This window comes from Spinacia oleracea, chromosome 6 (genome assembly GCF_020520425.1).
Source record: "Spinacia oleracea cultivar Varoflay chromosome 6, BTI_SOV_V1, whole genome shotgun sequence".
NCBI lineage: Eukaryota > Viridiplantae > Streptophyta > Magnoliopsida > Caryophyllales > Amaranthaceae > Spinacia > Spinacia oleracea.
Genome location: NC_079492.1, coordinates 117,550,199 through 117,569,365, shown reverse-complemented (window position 1 = coordinate 117,569,365; position 19,167 = coordinate 117,550,199). Strand labels below are relative to the sequence as shown.

General features: G+C 33.6%; 1 protein-coding gene across 2 annotated transcripts; it reads right to left on the bottom strand.

Moving 5' to 3' along the window:
- Positions 1-11,375: 11,375 nt before the first annotated feature.
- Positions 11,376-14,944, bottom strand: LOC110797838 (F-box/LRR-repeat protein At1g67190). 2 transcript variants are annotated; one of them, XM_022002958.2, is made up of 2 exons: positions 12,962-14,943; positions 11,376-11,767 (listed from the first exon to the last, which is right to left on the bottom strand). In XM_022002958.2, exon 1 carries the CDS (start codon positions 14,263-14,265, stop codon positions 13,006-13,008), a length of 1,260 nt encoding a protein of 419 aa, XP_021858650.1. In that variant the 5' UTR covers positions 14,266-14,943; the 3' UTR covers positions 11,376-11,767; positions 12,962-13,005. The 2 variants fall into 2 exon arrangements, with proteins under 2 accessions (XP_021858650.1, XP_056687407.1); XM_056831429.1 differs by lacking the exon at positions 11,376-11,767 and having other exon boundaries at positions 12,736-14,268; positions 14,736-14,944.
- Positions 14,945-19,167: the final 4,223 nt, after the last annotated feature.

Sequence of the window (19,167 nt, the reverse complement as noted above, 5' to 3'; positions counted from 1 at the left end):
TTCATTGAACTTTCCAAAATGTTTGATACTTACAAAATGTTTTGCCTACATGTAATGCTTACATTCAAGCCCACAAAAGTGATATTTTAATTATACTTGTTCCTTTCAAAACATGTCCCCAAAACACAAAACGTTACCTACTTGTTTGGTCTTTGCTTCAATGGTTTGCTTTCCACTCATCATACACTTGTATGCATTCATTCATTGCCCATATTGGTGCTTTGACTTGCTCTGGTAGATTGCCTTCATCCTCTAGTATCTTTTTCTTGTTGTGTGGAAGTTGGTAGTCATTGTTGCCCTTGTGTTTTAGAATCTCATTAGAAACAAATTGTAGTGTCATCCACACATTAGACAAAGTCTTAGGATGCATTTCTTTAAAAGAATCAGTCACTGCCCAACTTAATTCTTCCACTGTTCTTGGCATTTGCTTGTGCATAAGAGATTGAATTGACCTGAAAAACCCTAAGTCCAAGATGTTGTAATCTGGACTGTTTGGTGGTTGTTGAGTCAATACAAAAGTAAACCCATCTTATTGAAAGTGTTGTTTCCATTCAGGATCATCTTGCAATATGTGTGTCTTAGCATTATCTTGAATTATGTAGATGACCTTTTCCCCTTCATGTGGTGGCCCCTTTTCTTTGATTGCTGGGATTATGTTGTTGATGAGCATGCCCCTTGTTGCAATTTGATTGTCTGACTTGATTGGTTTAGTCTCAATTGTCCCCTTTACTTTGTTTTTTGGTGTTCTCTTGGCTGCTATTGCATATGCGAATGGAAAAATGCCTATTTTGCCATCAAACTCACACTACCCATCTTCACCCCACCTTGGCCTTGCTACTGCTGCCATGAACATGAACTTAGGAATTTTTGTTCTTGACTTTGTTGTTATGTGTGGAAATGGTTCATTGTTTGCAAGATACACTCTGTGATTTTTCTGTGTTAGATAGAACCATTTCTCATCTATATGAATGAAATTATACATGCTGTAATATGTTGGTTCATGTGGTATAGAGATATCCATTATCAGTCTAAGTACCCACCTCATCCTTGTCATCTTGCATTCTTCTAAAATTCCTGGATGCAAGGGGCTTGAGTGTGGTTTAATCAGCTTCCTCTTCACCAACCTCCAAACTGTTGTTGGTCCCAAATTGAGCATCATTGCAAGATCTCTAATGCATGTTCCGTGCCCCATGGCTACTGATGCAACTTGTTCATATGTGACTTGAATTCTCTTCCTGCCACAGTTGTGATATTTGTTTTGCACAACATATGAGTTCATTGTTGCCTTTTGTCTCTTTGCCCTGTTCCATATCCCACATATGGTTCACCTTGAGTAACCATACTCTTTAACTACCACTTCAACTGTCTCATAAATAAAAGTATCTTTCCCTTCATTCTTTCTGCAAAGCAAGAACAACAAGATTTCCAGCCTCAATTCATTGCTTATTCTTGGTGTTCTAAGCTTATGATGAACTTGTGCTCCTGTGTCTGATTGATGTTCATGAGGTGATGTTAGTTCTTCATGTGATGGCATGTTCAAATCAAATAAATAAGGGATCACTTGTAGTTGTGATGAATTTGCAGCTTGAGTTTGCTGTTCTGCCACATCCACATCATTTAGCACTTGTTGTGGTACCTTATTAAGGTATAACACTTGTTGTGGTGCCTGATTAAGGTCTGGTACAGTCCGACCTTCATCAAAATCCCCATATTCATCAGCAGCAGTGGGTCCATCACCCTCCGAGCCGGATTCTGTATTTGTGTTGTCTCCTTCATCATCAGAATAACCGAGGAACTCATCCTCTTCTTGATCTGAAGCCATTTGTCCCCTTTTTATTTTTTAACTCTAGTGAATTGAGGCTGAAATTCTTGTGTTTAAATAGAGCATAATTTTTTTAACTTTTGGTAGGTTGCATTTATGAGACAAAAACTAGCTCTTTGGCTCGTTCGATGAACGGGATAATTATAGGAAGAAGAAATTTGATTTTTTATTTTATGAAATGAACTCCTTTTAATGTATTTTTTTGTGGTTGTATTTCCATTTCTTTTGCACACTTCATTATTAGTCTTCACATTCATATATTCACCATTGATGAAAATATAGCTTATATATATATATATATATATATATATATATATATATATATATATATATATAGAATCGAGATCTGGTGAGAACCACCCCTTAAGATGAAAACCTACCTTATAATGAGAACCTCTAAAAGTAAACACAACATCATAAAAAGTAAACACAACATCGAGTAAAAGTAAACACAATATAATCAAAAGTAAATACAGTATCGAGTAAAAGTAAACACAACATCAGAAAAAGTAAAAACAACATCGAGTAAAAGTAAACACTATATAATCAAAAGTAAACATAACATCGAGTAAAAGTAACACAAGATCAGAAAAAGTAAATATATTATAAATCGAGTAAAAGTAAACATTAGATCAGAAAAAGTAAACACAACATTGAGTAAAAAGTAAACACAATATCAGAAAAAGTAAACAAAGCATCGAGTAAAAGTAAACACAATATCAGAAAAAGTAAACACAACATCGAGTAAAAGGAAACACAAGATCAGGAAAAAAAAACATCGAGTAAAAGTAAACACAAAATCAGAAAAAGTAAACACAGCATCGAGTAAAAGTAAACACAAGATCAGAAAAAGTAAACACAACAAACCTAAAACATTTCATACGAAAACCCAAAAAATCATGCAAAATTTCATACGAAAACCAAAAAAAGTAAGATTCAATTACCTGAAGAGGAAAATCGTAGAGAAATTTCAAAATAATTGTGAATTTTTTTCACAAATCCGAATTCATAAAACGCAGAAGAGAGAAAGAGAGAGAAAACTGAATGAGGAGAGGGAAAGCTAACTGAAGAGAGAGAAAGAATTATGGGAATCCCTTGTGTGGAAAGGAGGTCATTCAGCGACGTAATTTACCAAAATACCCTTAATGAGCTGATTTGAGCCGTGTGATTGAATTGATCCGACGGTTATAAGAGGTTCTCATTATAAGGTAATTCTCATCTTAAGGGAGGTTCTCACCAGAACCTGGTCCTATATATATATATGATGAAAACATGCATAGTTAATCATACATGCTACTACGTATATTACATAAAAATTATACCAATAGAGCATCTCTTGTGTCTCTAATTAAAACTAAATACTTCGTACATCATAAACCATCAAAGCGTAAATGAAAACTTTGACGTTTTGGTCACAAAAAGAAGTTGATGCTCATATTTTCTGCATGTTGTAAATCTTGCCTTTGCCATTAGAATTTAGATGCACCTGAATCCAGCTTCTTCACGTCACTCTGTGTATTCCACTTTTACGCTTAAATGGTTGTTTACATCATGTCCATAAATGTTCTATGAAATGCTTGAACGAAATTTAGACTTTTAATGACCGTCATGATGTCATTGCTGCCCACTTAAAGTCGTATTAATATTAAAGACAAATGGCATTCCCATCTAGTAGAACATAAAAATACCCTTGGGTGCACCTAATAATTTTCACCCACTTCGAGTTATTAGCATTATTAAGTTTATGTTACTTACTGTGTATCCATTACGTATAATCAAACTTGTTTAATTCATCCTGTCCAAACAAATTATCTACTTCACCATCAAATATGTCGATTGTCATGGATTTTCCAAATTTAGCAGAACATGATATTGTACCCAATTGAACAAAATTCATAAATAATACTCTAGTGGCTTTAATAAATACTACTTAATAATTAGAAAGGTCAAAGTAGGAAAACAATTTACAAACTTGCAAACGAACTCAATAAACTCCTTAGATTTAATTTATCTTTTTCAAGAAATGTGTCATAATACTATTATTGTTCGTGAAAGAATCTAAATTAATAGATCAAATAAAAAACTAAAAACCTTAATTCAAATCAGAACCATAGCAAAAATTGGTAGATAGCATGACTCTAGAAATAAATTAGAGAGAAAGATATCATTATGCCTAAAATGGAGTAAAAAGGGATAAATATAGGGAAGACAAATTTACCTCAACTAAAATAAGATTATATAAAATCAATTAAGAGAACCCTTGCACTGATTTCAGTCAATTTTAGATTTGAAGGCAAAAATGCACCCAACTTGTAAATTTCCTGGAAAAAAAAATTATGAACAGAAGGTTAAGATTGTTGCAATGGAGGAATCCGAATGAAAATTGGTTGTGAGTATAAAAACTAGTTACATCCATAAACTTTCACCTTTTAAAATTCATCCATTTATAAATTGATTAGTTAATTAATTAATGATTTTTAAATCACAAAAACCTTTCAATGAAGGAATGAATGAAACCTTATGAATTAACCTTTTCAAATTCATCCATTTATAAATTGATTATTTAATTAATTAATGATTTTAAAATCACTTAAAAACCTTTCAATGAAGGAATGAATGAATATGAATGAAACCTTATGAATTAACTATGTCATTGATTTTGAAGCTTGAAGGAATTTAGAGAGATAATGAAGGTGAAGCATTTTCCATAAATCTTTATAGCATCAGGAAATTTTATTTTATTTATATAAAAAGGAAAGGAGATGCCACGTGTCATAAGGAGATGCCACGTGCCATAAGTGGATTTTAAAAATAAAAAGAGGAAAAAAAGGAGGAGATGTCAAATGTCACTATGTCATGAGTTGGGTTTTTAAATACTAGGTATTGATGTGGGAAAGTGACCCTATTTATAAAGGTTTCAACTTCCTTTTTTAGCTTTAAAGTTTGGAGGGAAAAAGTGGAGGGAAAAAATCCAACTCCAAACTTTCTGTTTTGGGAAAGTTTGGAGGGAAAGGAAATTTATTTGGAAAATCACGTGTAAAGAAGAAAGTTTGGAGGGAAAATCCCCACTTGCATTTGTACTTGTCCCAACATGCAATCAGATTTTTCTGATTTTTGAATAAAGAAATAAAATATCTTTACTTTACATCATTTATTTATTGTTTTCTCTCTCCTTCTTTATTCCAATCACTTACACTCAATCATTACTCTTACACCCAATCATTACACAAATACCGAAACTATCAAAGATTTCAGTTTTCTTAATTCCCACACCATTTCCCAACCGGGAAGAACAAAAAGGAACAGAGGGAGTAAATTTGAAAGATAATTAAAGTTTTTCCAAACAATAGTATGCTACAATGTACTATCGTGTCAAAAAATTGACAATCATCATTCAGTTTCAGTTTTTTTTTTTTTTTGGCAATAGTTGGGCAAAGTGATTTTGAAAGGAAAATATCAAAAATTTCACTTCATGGGGTTATAGTTTTAACATACTTTTCATATGAATAAGCTCCGATTAATCATATCCTTTTGTGGATTGTTTCCATGTGGTTATACAAAATTTCAATTTTGTACTCCACAAAATTATACTACATTTGTTTTAAAATAATCTTTAACACTTTCCGTTTTAGTCTGTTTTATAATGTTCTTTACACTTTACTTTATTCTATTTTGGGACATGAAAATTTACCAACTTATCTTTCTTACCCCACAATATTTACAAATTTTCACCAATTTTCTCTTATTTATTCATTTTTTTACAATCACCCATCTTTTTACACATTTCTCTTAATTTATCCATATTTTATTCACTACAAAATTATGCATCAATTAGAGATGAGTTTTGAGACGGATATAATAAACGTCTCAAACTTGAGACGGATTCCTAAATTTTCGTCTTTAAAATAAAATTAAGATGGAATTGTATATGGAGTTTCAAAAATTCCGTCTCACATTTGTAATGGATTTGCCAGAATTCCGTCTCAATTTTTTTTTGAGATGCCCTCTATAGAGACGCCTCATTTCCGTCTCAAATCCGTCTCTAAGCATCATTTTGAGACAGATTTGGACTATATAGGGACGAAATTCTCCGTCTCTATAAAATGATTATTTTGTAGTGATTATATTCAATCAACTTTCTACTTTTGTCTTAATATTTGTGCATATAGTAACCGTAAACATTTTTATGAAACGGAGATAATAAGCTATTACATAGTACAATATTTCATAATTAAAATACTTCCTCCGTCCCGGAATACTTGAAACGGTTTGACTTTTTGCACTATTCACATAATTCACTTTGACCCTATTTTATTTCAAGTACACGAAAACAAATGTTAGTATATAATATATTGTTTGCTTCATCTTAATATATATTTTCAAAATAATAATATTTTATAAGTTTTTATAATATGTAGTTAAAAATATTGGTGGTCAAAGTTGTGCATTGGCAAACGTGTCCAGTCAAAACGTTGCGAATATTCCGGGAGTACCTGAACCAGTGCCTCACTTTTTCTAAGTTCATTTAACAACAATAGCAATTCATGAATTTTGCTTTATCTCAAAGGTACCACATGCGATTTGTAAAACAAAGGGATATGTTGTAAACTTGTACGTACATTCTTTTAAATAACATGGGTACCTCATGAAAAAAACCCTAATAATAAAGTGTATGCATGATCATTATCATTGGTCTCATTAGTTTCCAAAATTAGGGTCATAGCTTAATCTATCCTTCAATTTAAGTTATGTGAGGTTGTGGTTGTTGGCCCATAATTCTTCTCTATCTCCTAGCGTACATCTAATTGATATGGCAATTAGGGATGGAAATGGGGTAGGATTTGGATCGAGTGGAGTATCACCAGCATCCATCTGTTCCACCAGATCCATACGTTACCCGCTTTACTCATCATCCGCATTCCGTCCATCCATCATCCGCGGGAGAATCGGGTGGATCTGGTGATATTGGGGTGAAAATGGTAAACCATTAAAAAATCACCACCTAATATTATGCATAATAATTAACCAAAAGAAAAAAATTATATACCTACATTCATCTCCGAAACATATAATTATTTCTTATTACGCATAAATTATAACTTTAAAAAATAAAACAAGCACTAACTTTAGTAAGTAATGGATTTATCAACACATTTTATGTTTAGAAAAACATACCATTGATTAGCTAAAGAAATAGTACAACAATTAATTTTTTTTTACGTATGATTTGATTAATTAAGAAAGATGAAGTGAATTTTTTATAATAGGTTATTATTCAAATAATATATTGGGCATTAAAGTTTTAAAACTTATAAGAATGACTTTTGTCTTTTTTCATTACTATAGAGTCATACGTTATATCATTGTAGAGATGGTTAGAACTTTACATTATGAATTAGAGGTCATGGGTTCAAACATTTTTTGTGATAATAAATTTGAGTAATGCATGTGTGTGCGCGCATATATAACATGACACATCATTATTTCATTTGCCAAATCACAGTGACACATGACAACGTGACATTTCTTACGTTAGAGATTTAATAATAGTATAGATAGATGTATAAAAATATGTAAAGTATACTTTTTCTTTATGATCAGTATGTACTCCTTTTTCTTTAAAGAAACGAGGGAATTGGGACGGAAGTAATTTGCATTCATAATTTTTCCACTCCTTTTTAAAGCCTAAGTGCGTAACCTTTTGCATGGGAGTATGGGACTAAAGAAAATGAGGAGATCAAATTAAAGTTTGAACCTTTTCGTAACACTAGAGATAGATATGCATGAGTTGCATTACTATATTTATATTTGTATGTAAATTGTATTTCCACATTAAGAAGAAGACGTAAACTTTTAGGTAACGGACCCCATTCATACATCTAATGGGAAGAGGTGTCACCCAATTTTTATTATTTATTATTTATTTATCTATTTGTTTCTTTAATATATAATTTGCTCATCCTAACTCTTTTTATAGGTAAATATATTCTTCCTAACAATTATTCTTTGTGTAATCAATGATTGGTCTAAAATATAAAAGGTCTTTGATTCTAGTGATTGGTGAACAATTGGATGTTTTATGGATTATCTTAGATTAATATTTCTTCTTCTTTCTATTTAGAATATTTTGTGAGATAAAAAATTTAAAGTAGAAAGAAAAAAAACATACGAGAAATTACCAAAAGATATTTGTAATTAATTAAGTCTTTCATGTATTAATATAACTAGTTTTGATCTCGTGTTATGTACGGATTTTGTTATTTACTCCCTCAGTCGCTTAATACTCGCACCGATTTTCTTTTCGAGCTCCCCTTAATACTTGCACCGCTTCTATAATTTTTACCAATATTATATAATTTCTCACACTTACCTACTAACACACTCCCTACAAAAAATCATTTAAAATTCACATCCCCACTACCCCTATCATTTTCCATTAACTATATTAAAAAAAATACCCCATTATCAACTACCACCCATTAAATTAATAAGTCAATTCAAGTGTCTTAAACTTCGGACTGGTGCGAGTATTAAAGGACATAAGGAATAACTAGTACTCCCTCCATTCCTAAATGATCTTCCTATTTGGTGTTTGGGGTGGAAAATAAGAAAATGGAAACTTGTAATGATTGGCTGTAAGAGTAATGATTTTGTGTAAGAGAAAATAATAAATAAATGAAGACAAGTAATAAAGAAATGAAAGAGAGATAATATATTTCTATTAAAGTAATAAAAAATCATAAAAGTGGGGTTGGGTGGGTGAATGGGGAAATATGAATGAATTAAATAAGGGATGGTGGGGAAATTTATGGTAAAAAGTTATGTCTAAAAATAGAAACAGTAAGATCAAATAGGAACGATATTTATAAAAACAGGAAGATAAAAAAGGAATGGAGGGAGTATTTCATTTCATGTTTCACTAAGAAAACAGTGAACATAGAAATATAAATTAGTACATTAATTTAAAGATAGCGCGTCTCCTGTGAGACCAGTCACACCATCAACTTGATGGTGTGACGAGCGTGAAACCAATAGCGTACCTCCCCTAAAACTATAAAAAAAAAGTAACAGATCTAAACTATAGAAGTAACATACCTAAACTAAAAAAGTACCTCCTCTAAAATTATATATATAAAAAAAAGTAACATGTCTACTAAAAATGTACCTCCCCTAAAACTATTCCGTATAAAAAAAAGTAACATGTCTAAACTATAGAAGTAACATACCTAAACTAAAAAAGTACCTCATCTAAAATTATAAAAAAAAGTAACATGTCTAAACTATAGAAGTAACATACCTAAACTAGAAAAAATACCTCCTCTAAAATTATTAAAAAAAAAAAAGTAACTTGTCTATACTATAGAAGTAAAATACCTAAATTAAGAAGGTATCTCCCCTAAAACTACTCCGTATAAAAAAAGTAACATGTATAAACTATAGAAGTAACATACCTAAACTAAAAAAAGTACTTCCTCTAAAATTATAAAAAAAGAAAAAAAAGTAACATGTCTAAACTATAGTAGTAATTAACATACCTAAACTAAGAAGGTATTCCGTATAAAAAAAGTAACATGTGTAAACTATAGAAGTAACATACTTAAACTAAAAAAAATACCTCCTCTAAAATTATAAAAAAAAAGTAACATGTTTAACCTATAGAAGTAACAGACCTAAATTCGCAAGTGTGAACTGGTCTCATCATCAGTTGATGGTGAGGACAGTCTCATATAAGAATTTGGGTTTAAAGATAAAGGGGTATGAAATTTATTGGAGACGAAAAAGTAAGAATTTTTTTGGTGACGAAGAGACATGAAATTGAAGAAGGAAAGAGCATGAAATTTTAAAAATAATAAAATAAAATGATGTTTTCAAGGAAGGACATGTGACACTTAAGATTCATTGTAAATTTGCCCGCCATTGCAAATTTGTCGGTTATTAAATATAGTATAGATTAATTATTTCAACTTCCAAATGTGACTTAATGGCTTGTTTTTCATGTGGAGGACATAGAAAGTTTGAGAGATTAGCTAGGCAATCAAAAGATTCTTCGGATGTTGTGTAAATGTAATCAAACTTAATTAATCCTTGTTCTTTAATTATTTAATTAGGTTGCTTGTTCGTCTGCGTGAAGGCGATTGGTTTCGTTCAAATGTTAATGTTTGTTAATCTTAATTTTATATTCACTTAAGGATCTGATTAAGCCAGATTATAATCCTTGCTTGTTGCTTAAGCATGATAAAGATAATTTTTGTTTTTTTTTTTTGTTTTTTTTTTTGGCTTTTTATATTGGTTAATAAAAAAGAGGATGAAACTGGTCTCTTTAAGGCAGCCATATTTTAAGTCAACAACCATGCTTATGTGACTAACTAATGTTTCAAACTTTGAAAAAAAATAAAACAAGAAGAAATAAAATAGGCAAAAGGAATATTTATAGTGAAAAGTTATGAGATGATAATTGATAAATGTAGAAAGAAAAGGGTGATAAGGCAGTCCTTAAGAAACGAACGTAAGCAAATTAAGAATTGTGTTTTGGATAATGTATGATATTATCATAGTTAATAATGGATCATAATCTAATCAAGGAGTACAAATATAATCAATCAGAAGTAATATTTTAAATGAAGAATCCTGATTGCTAATTTATTGCTTAATCTTTTTCTAAGACCGAGCCTCATTCTTGCCCTCTGCTATTAAGTCACTAGACGCTGGGCCTAAGCTACTAATTCAGTTTGTTCAGCTCATCTGATGTACTGCTGATTCAATTGTCATAATCTGAGACTTTAATAACAGCTAATTAGTTTTCTTTAGTTGCTCATAAGTTCTGTTCTTTGATAAATGGATGGTTTATAAACTCTGCAGCTGTTTATGCAATTTCTAGATGATGTTTTAATTAACAGTTTAAGCAAATCCAGAGAATGTTCTTATTCATGAATCCAGAATATTCAAAGTATGAATTTTCGTGGTCGGTGGTGGAGGTTTGATATCTAAGCTTAACATAAAAGGTGATTTCTTTTTGGTTAGTTGAAATTAATATGCTTTCTGTTGCATTTTCCCTATTCCATCAGTATCAGGATCAGCAAAGGTGACACCAAAGGTCCCTCTGTATAAAAAGATGGCCATCATGTTGGACAAATGAACAAATATTGAACCTTTTCTTACTGGGCAAAGTGGGACCTTCGCAGGCTCTGCAAGTTAAGGCAAAGGTCCCTTTTCGACCTTTTACCAGTAATCATGATGAATCGAGGGGGGTATTTTTGTAACTATAATATGCATATTTATGTTTGCTTTTCTTTTCTGTTTCTCATTAGGGTCACTCAAGTCTAAAATCATATGGAGGACTTAATCACTCAAACCAGCTCTGCCAGAAAATCGTCTGAGGGGGCACCTACTTGCGTCCTTTCTTCCTGCACGAGAAAGTCTCTCTAAAAGTAATTGTGTGCTTACCAAACATTATAAAGATGAATTGATAAAGAGATTATCACATTTAAGGTGGATAATTCTGATTCATAAAGCGTGAAATTCCACATCAACACATCAGTAAGGCAAGTTAAACTGCCATGAAAGTCTGACATTTTTCAATAGATCAGCTTCAGCAGATATTCAACAGTGACAACCAAGTTCTGACTATTAGTAAACAGACACTAAGCATATCATCTGAACAACTAAACCCGTTTTAAGTACAGCACATCAATAGTTTATATTTGCAGCATCGTACATTCTGTCTGAGACAATATATGCACCAACATTATACGGAGTATTAATCAGTAGAGTTTTTTTTTGAGGGAACAAATTAGTAAGCTTAACACACCTGTTTTAACTTTTAACACATCTAGAAAGATAACATGCATGTTCCCCTTCCCAGGTCCAGCTGCTTCCGGAGTACCTCATCTAAGCTCCGAGTCCCAACTAAATCCCTCAACTCCTTGCTGAAGGTAGTTAGATACACTGTTATAGAAAGTCAGGACTCCGGGTTACAAGTTTACAACTACTCAGAGATCAAATAGAGGCACCATCCTGTCAGTCTAGTAGTCTACCACTTTCAACATTTATTTATTTGGTGTCAACATAATACCAATGTTTCTTTATGAAATATCAAAGGATCACAACCTAGGTTTCTTATCTATGCAGGTCTAGCAAGGTATCTAGCAGATGCTTTTCTGACTCTGACATAAACATGATTTTTAATCTTGATATGGTAATACAGTTTCCCTTCATAAAGATCGATGACATTGGTGCTCAAAGAAATCAGCTAGTGTGATGACTTATAAGTAAGTATTGTAATATTGAGTAAACATGCAAATATAATGACGTAAGATGAGTATCCGTCAAAGCATGTATTGCTAGCATCATGGACGCAGTAAGCTACACTGCGATTTTTTAAAAGTTCTCTCACTCTTACCCTCCTCACAATGTCACAAGTCAACCCGCAAGGCCACAACTAAGGGAAAAACTGACTCTTGAACCCTTATTCAAGAAAGTTCAGAAAACAGAATTTTGAACTTCATCAGCATTAACTCAGATATCTGAGTTGGTGCAGGCACAATTTACATGTATGATGAAACGGAAAATGCAATGTCAGATAAACTAGATAGAGCAGAAGGAACTGCACAATATCAAGGGTATCTGACCTCAGGACCAAATTGGAAAAAAGTAAGCTGGGATATAAGTGAAATTCTTCTTCTTCAGACTTTCCAGCAGAGTTGGATAATTTAGGAACGACATACGTGCATTCCAAAAGTTTTCCTATTTTGAAGCAATCTTTGAACTACTTTTGAGGCAAAACACAAAGTTCACTAAAAAACTACGCTCATCAGACTCAAGCATAACTCACATCAAAATCAACTTTCGTTGCAATATGAAACAAAGATATGAAAAACAAAAAACTCAGCTCTTCAGTCATCAAGCACAACCCATTTCAAAATCAAATTCTCATTGCAATATGAAACAAAGATATAAAAAACAGGAGGTAGTTATATGGAATGAGAGGTACAAAAAAATTAGGCAGGCATGCCTTGCCTGCTCAATCTTATCCAACAAAAGGAAAAGGTCATACATATCATTCACAGAAGTAAAAGGTGATCAATCAACAATTAAAAAAAACTAAAAGCATGCAGCCGATTTGGCCAGCATTTGACATACCAAAATTTGGGTGTCCACAGAGTGACATTGGCACATTGCTTCCCCTACTCATATTCAAAATACACATTTACGTGCAGATACTGCCTCATTAGCCGAACAATGGAGGAAGTAAATTTGGCTAATATTTGGCATTCTTCATGTGTTTTTACATCGGAAACAGTCCCATGGATGATCAACTTTTCAAGGTTGGGACATCTCTGCAAAAGCTCTTCAACCCACTGGGAAAACACATCACTGAGAACAGTCCAACCAACTTCCAGTACAACAACACTCTGCAGTTCATAAGAGCCCTCTAGACCATAGTGAATCAAACCATCCCTTAAGTCATTACTTAATGAAAGATGGCTTAGATATGGGAAGCAAATAGCAATAGTTTCCAAATCAACAATATCATCCTCATCATCAAACACCACATCCCAAAGCCGGAGAACTCTCAAATTTGCTGACCTAGAGATCATATGATAGAATTTTGGCCAAATGATTGTGAAGTTGCTGACATCGATAACTTCAAGATTTTCAGCTATTTCACCGATGTCAAGATGTGTCACACTAACATCATCAATTTGAAAACGCTTCAAGGTACCCTTCCCTATAAGGTCGAATTGATCGAGGGCACAATCTTTCAGATGCATATTCTCAAGAGAGTCAGCCTCCAAAATGAACTTGTCCAAACTAATAGCTTCAATATATATGCTCTTTAGCGTAGGACTGGTCAATTCTACACTAACTTGGGCATCTGACATTGCAATCTCAGGATTAATAAGAGATAAAGTCTCAAGTTTTGGGCAAGCGGATAGGAGAAGGTTCAAATCCAACGCAGAAATGCTAACATAACTCAGGGAAAGTGATGTGAGGCAAGAAAACCTTTGATAATTAGGTTCAACTCCTGTGATCGTATTGTGAGCCAAAGCTAACATCTGTAGCCTATGTCTCCCACAAATATCAAGAATGTTAAGATTTGGGCTGGTCCTGACATTGTAATACAATCTTCTCAGGCTTTCCCTGGTATACATAAGCCAAGCAATAACTGTAGAAGCCGAAAACTCATCAACATCATCCATCAGGATTGTAAGACCTTGCAACCCAGTAGTTTGGAAAATGGTCTGTGTAATTAAAATCTCTAATCGGCTAGTCAACAAATCACGATAAACAGGCCAATCACTGGAATTGAATGATAGAGAATGGAGGTGCTTTCGAAAAGCGTCTCTCCATTTCCGGCATGTTGCAGATGCAATCACCACATCCCTAGCAGCCCTGAGGCGGGACAGTATGTTTCCAACCACTTCAACAGGTAGATTCTCCATGGCCTACTCTTATCATAAACCCAAATCAATCAACCCCAAAACAATCAAGATCAGAAAATTGAGGTTCACTGCTTCAAATTCAAACATGGATGTATCATATATATCCCAATGTATCAAGATCACATCATACTCCAACTCTCCACCCAAATTATCAGCATAAAAGCAAATCAATGTCCCAAAAAATGGATATTTCACTATTTCTGACAGACAATTTAGATCAACCCACAAACTAAAATTTGAGCAATATCAAAACAAACATCTTCATCTAGTAACCGCAAGATCCTTCAACCAATAGAAAGATCCAAACTTTGAGAATTAATAATGTCAAAAAGTACAGATCAGATCAACAAGAGATTAATCACAAAACCAATACAATCCCACAATAAAAGAATCAAAGTTTATGACCAATCAATAAAAACCCAATTATGAAAATGGGTCAAAGAATCGAAAATGGGAAAATTGAAACATACCCAGTTGAGAAGAGTGGTCGGAAAAGGAACCCAGATGAAGAAAATGTCCGAAATATAGTTGGATTGATTAGAAGAAATGGGCTAAGATGCGGTAGCTTGAAGGGGTAGCATTGGATGATTGGTTTGGATTGAGGGGAGAGCGAGTCAAGCACTAGGCTTGATCGCAGGCGTAAGTTGGGGAAATAGACTCGCCAACCTTTTCAAATTACGGCGGACCATTATTCCTTTTCATTAAAAATAAAATAAAATAAATCAGTTTTCCAGATGTGGATTAGCAAACCAACTAGAGGTGTGCAAAACGGGGTTCAGTTAAAGCGGATCATCATGGGCCCGGCCCGACTCAGTCCGGCCCGACCCAGTTCGAAAATTAGCGGGTTTTGGGCAGAATATTTTTGCCCATTTTTTGGGCCCGGTCTAACCCAAACTTTTTAAAAAAAAATCGCGGGATTTGGGCAACGTAAAACAAAAATTTTAATTATAAATTTGGCCTGGCCCGAAAAGCCCGCTAATTTTGGGCCGAAATAACGGGTTTTGGGCACACAAAATTTGCCCGAACTTGGCCCGGCCCGACATAATGGGTAGATTTTTATTCACTCGGGTCGGCCCACCTTTTGATCAGGTCTAGGTTCAGTTAACTGCCCACAATTTATTTCGATTAATCATTAATATTGGTTAATCATTCTTCCGACCCTAAACTGTATCTACTTCAGCCGGTTAACCATTAAACGATTATTTGAAATATTCGTTCGGTTCAGTTCAGTTCAGTTCGGTTCAGTTTTGTTCTGTTCCGTTCGGGTTCAGTTTCGTATCGTTCAGTTCAGTTCAGTAGAGTTCGGGTTCAGTTTCGTCCCATTCAGTTCAGTTCGGTCCAATTTCGTTCAGTTCAGTTCAATTCAGTTTCGTTCCATTCAGTTCGGGTTCAGTTTCGTTCAGTTCGGTTCAGTTTGGATCCGTTCCGTTCAGTTCAGTTCGGGTTCAGTTTCGTTCCGTTCAGTTCAAGTTCAGTTTCGTTCCGTTCAGTTCAGTTCAGTTCCGTTCTGTTCAGTTCTGTTCAGTTCCGACGTCAGCATGTTTATTAAAAAAAATCGATTTTTTTTTTTTGCTCCATATTATTTTTTTTCGAAAATTATAAACTATTTTTTGGAACTAACTAAAGTAATGTAAAACATAACTAAAAGTAATAAAATCATAACTAATTGAATAACAAAATAGTTAAGGTATAAAGACAAATCGTTAAACTTATGAGTCGAATAGTTATGATTTTTAAACAAACTTAGTATTAACTAAAACTCGTAAAATCTTAACTAATCCATATTAATACAGATCCGACAAAATTAGGGAAATTTGGGCAGAAATCAATTAAGGCCCTGTTTAGTTCACCTTATTTCTCCTGATCTGATCTGGTCCGATCTGATCTGAACTTATTTTTTCTGATCTGATCTGGTCTGATCTAATATGATCTGATCTGGTGTGATCTGATCTGATCTGATCGGGTCTGATCTAATCTGATCTGATCTGATTCTTCATAACTAAGTTTAAAAAAAAATCTACATTTATTAAAATTAAGAGACTTACGCGTAAAATAAATTTTACACAAATTTATACTCCCTCCATCCCAGATTAGTTGTTACACTTTCCTTTTTCGTTTTTCCCAGATTAGTTGTTACACTTCTAAATTAGAAATGACCCCACAATTATTATATTGTCTCTCTCTTCCCACTAATTTTTTTTTGTCCCAACACCCTCTCTCATTCAATTAAAAAAATACCCCACTAACTCCTATCACATCTACTTTTTCAATAAAATAACAATTGATAACCACACTACTACTTATCGCATTAAACTGTGTGCCCATGAGAGTGTAATAACTATTCTGGGACGGAGGGAGTAATATTGTTATTATTTATTTGACTTTGCTCATGATTTAACTATTCCTTATATTAGATAGACCTAGACATGATCTAGATATATTGGTTATGATCAGACATATAAGTTCTGATCTAGATATGATCTATACAGATCGATTCTGACCTGGACATGATTTGTACAGATCAGTTCTGATCTGGACATGATTTGTACAGATCAGTTCTGATCTGAACATGATTTGTACAGATCAGTTCTGCTCTGGACATGATTTTGTACAGATCAGTTCTGATCTGGACATGATCAGTTCTGATCTGGAAATGATATGTACAGTTCGGTTCTGATCTGGACATGATCTGTACAGTTCAGTTTTGATCTGGACATGATCTGCACATATCAATTCTTCTCTGGACACGATCTGTACAGATGCGTTTTGATCTGGACATGATCTGTACAGATTAGTTCTGATCTGGTCATGATCTGTATAGACCAGTTCTAATCTGGTCATGATCTTTACAAATCAATTCCGATATGGACATGATTTTTGCAGATCGATTCTGATCTGAACATAATTTTTACATAGTCGATATCTAGACCCGTTATAATCTGGACATATCGATTTTGATCTGAACATATTGGTTCTGTAAGGATCGGTTCTGATGTAGACAAAATATCTGCAGATTTGAACATGATCTGGACATGATCTGTACAGATCAGTTATGATCTTGATATTGGTCTGATCCAATAATTTCTAGTATAGATATATAATGGTTCTGATCTATAAAAATCAGTTCTGATATGACATGACCTGATCATATCGTTTCTGATCTGGACTTAATGATTTTAATTTGGACATGATGAATTTGAATGTTTTGCTAATGTTTTTTTATTCCTTAAGTAATACTCCCTCCGTATTTATTTAAGAGATACACTTGGCCAGGCACGGGTATTAAGAAAAAGAATTGAATGAAATAAAGTAATAAAACAAGTGGGGTTGAGTAGATATTTTAATAAGAAAAACAAGTGGGGACCATGTCATTTTAGTGAGTGGGGGTGGGGGTGAGGTGTAGATATATTATTTATTTAGATGGTGGGATTGATAAGTTACTAAAATTGGCAAGTGTATCTCTTAAATAAATACGGCCGGAAAAGGCAAGTGTATCCCTTAAATAAATACGGAGGGAGTAGATTTTAATTGCGCCGACAACAACATTCTTTTTTATTAAAGAAATAATAGTAAAAATATATTAAATATAATAACAATGATATAAATATATACCAATAATAATAATAATAATAATCTGGTCTGATCTGATTTGATCTGATCTGGTCTGATCTGATCTGAACTTATTTTTTTCTGATCTGAACTTATTTTTCCTGATATGATATGATCTGATCTGATCTGATCTGATTAAATCTGAAATAAGTAATAAGGTCCTGAAATAAGGTGAACTAAACAGGCCTAAATGTTGAAGTAAAATCAAATTCAGTGGTAAAAATTAGAATAGTAACACACCCTTTTTTGAGCCAATCGCTGCAACTTGGGCACTTCTTCAAGTAATCGACCTTTCATTCGACGAATTTCAGCATTCAACGCCACAACCGTTGCCTTATTCGTCTCATTTGCTACCGTTTCAACTTTCTGCATAAATATTTCCCTGATTCAACAACAATTAATACAATCTAGAGGAACCCTAAATCAACAAAAGTATGAGAGAGAGGGAGACCTAGTGGGAAGTAGCCCTAATTCAACAATTAAAAGCGAGAAACAAAACCTTAATTCAAAAAACCTAGAGAAGAGATAATCATACTAGGGAGAAAGAGGACGAATTGACAATGAGGAGAGATGAAGAAGATTTCAATCGTCGTTCATATCAACAGCAGGTTCAGTTATTGGTGAGTGAGATGGATGTAGCATCGCAGAACAATGAAGGAGAGAGGAAGAAGATGGTAGAGGAGATAGAAAATGGGGGCGGAGGAGATAGAAAATGGGGCCGGAGAAAACAATTCGGTCGAGGAAGTGATGCAATAAAGCAGACTGAATTCATAAAAGTTGTAAAGAGCAGGGCTTTTGTTGAGCCAATGTGGTTTTGATGATGACAAACTAAAGTAATCAACTAATATGGTCTTCAAGTTGTATGTGTGCAAGGATCATTAATAAATGATTGTGCCCAAGTCATCAATAATAAAGTTACTGGAAGTTGATGATTGTGAGATGATTATAACAAAGAAACATAAAATCCAAAGCTGGAACTGCAGATCATTTGCAGAGCAGTTCCTAAGGATGAACTCTAGATAAGTTGGAGGTTACAAAGTTCCCGCGGAATAACTGGAACTCCAAACGATCTAGAAGAACTCCGAAAGAGAAGCAGCAGTTCTTGAGGGGGAACTCGAAGAGAAGAAGTATGTTCGTATGAGTTTACATTCTAAGCTTCAATATAAGAAAACATGGACTCGTGTCAGTGGAACTCGTGTCAGAAGAACTCGTGTCTGAGGAACTCATGTCAGAGAAACTCGTGTATAAGGAACTCGTGTCTAGGAACTTGGTCTGCATCCAAAATATAACGTC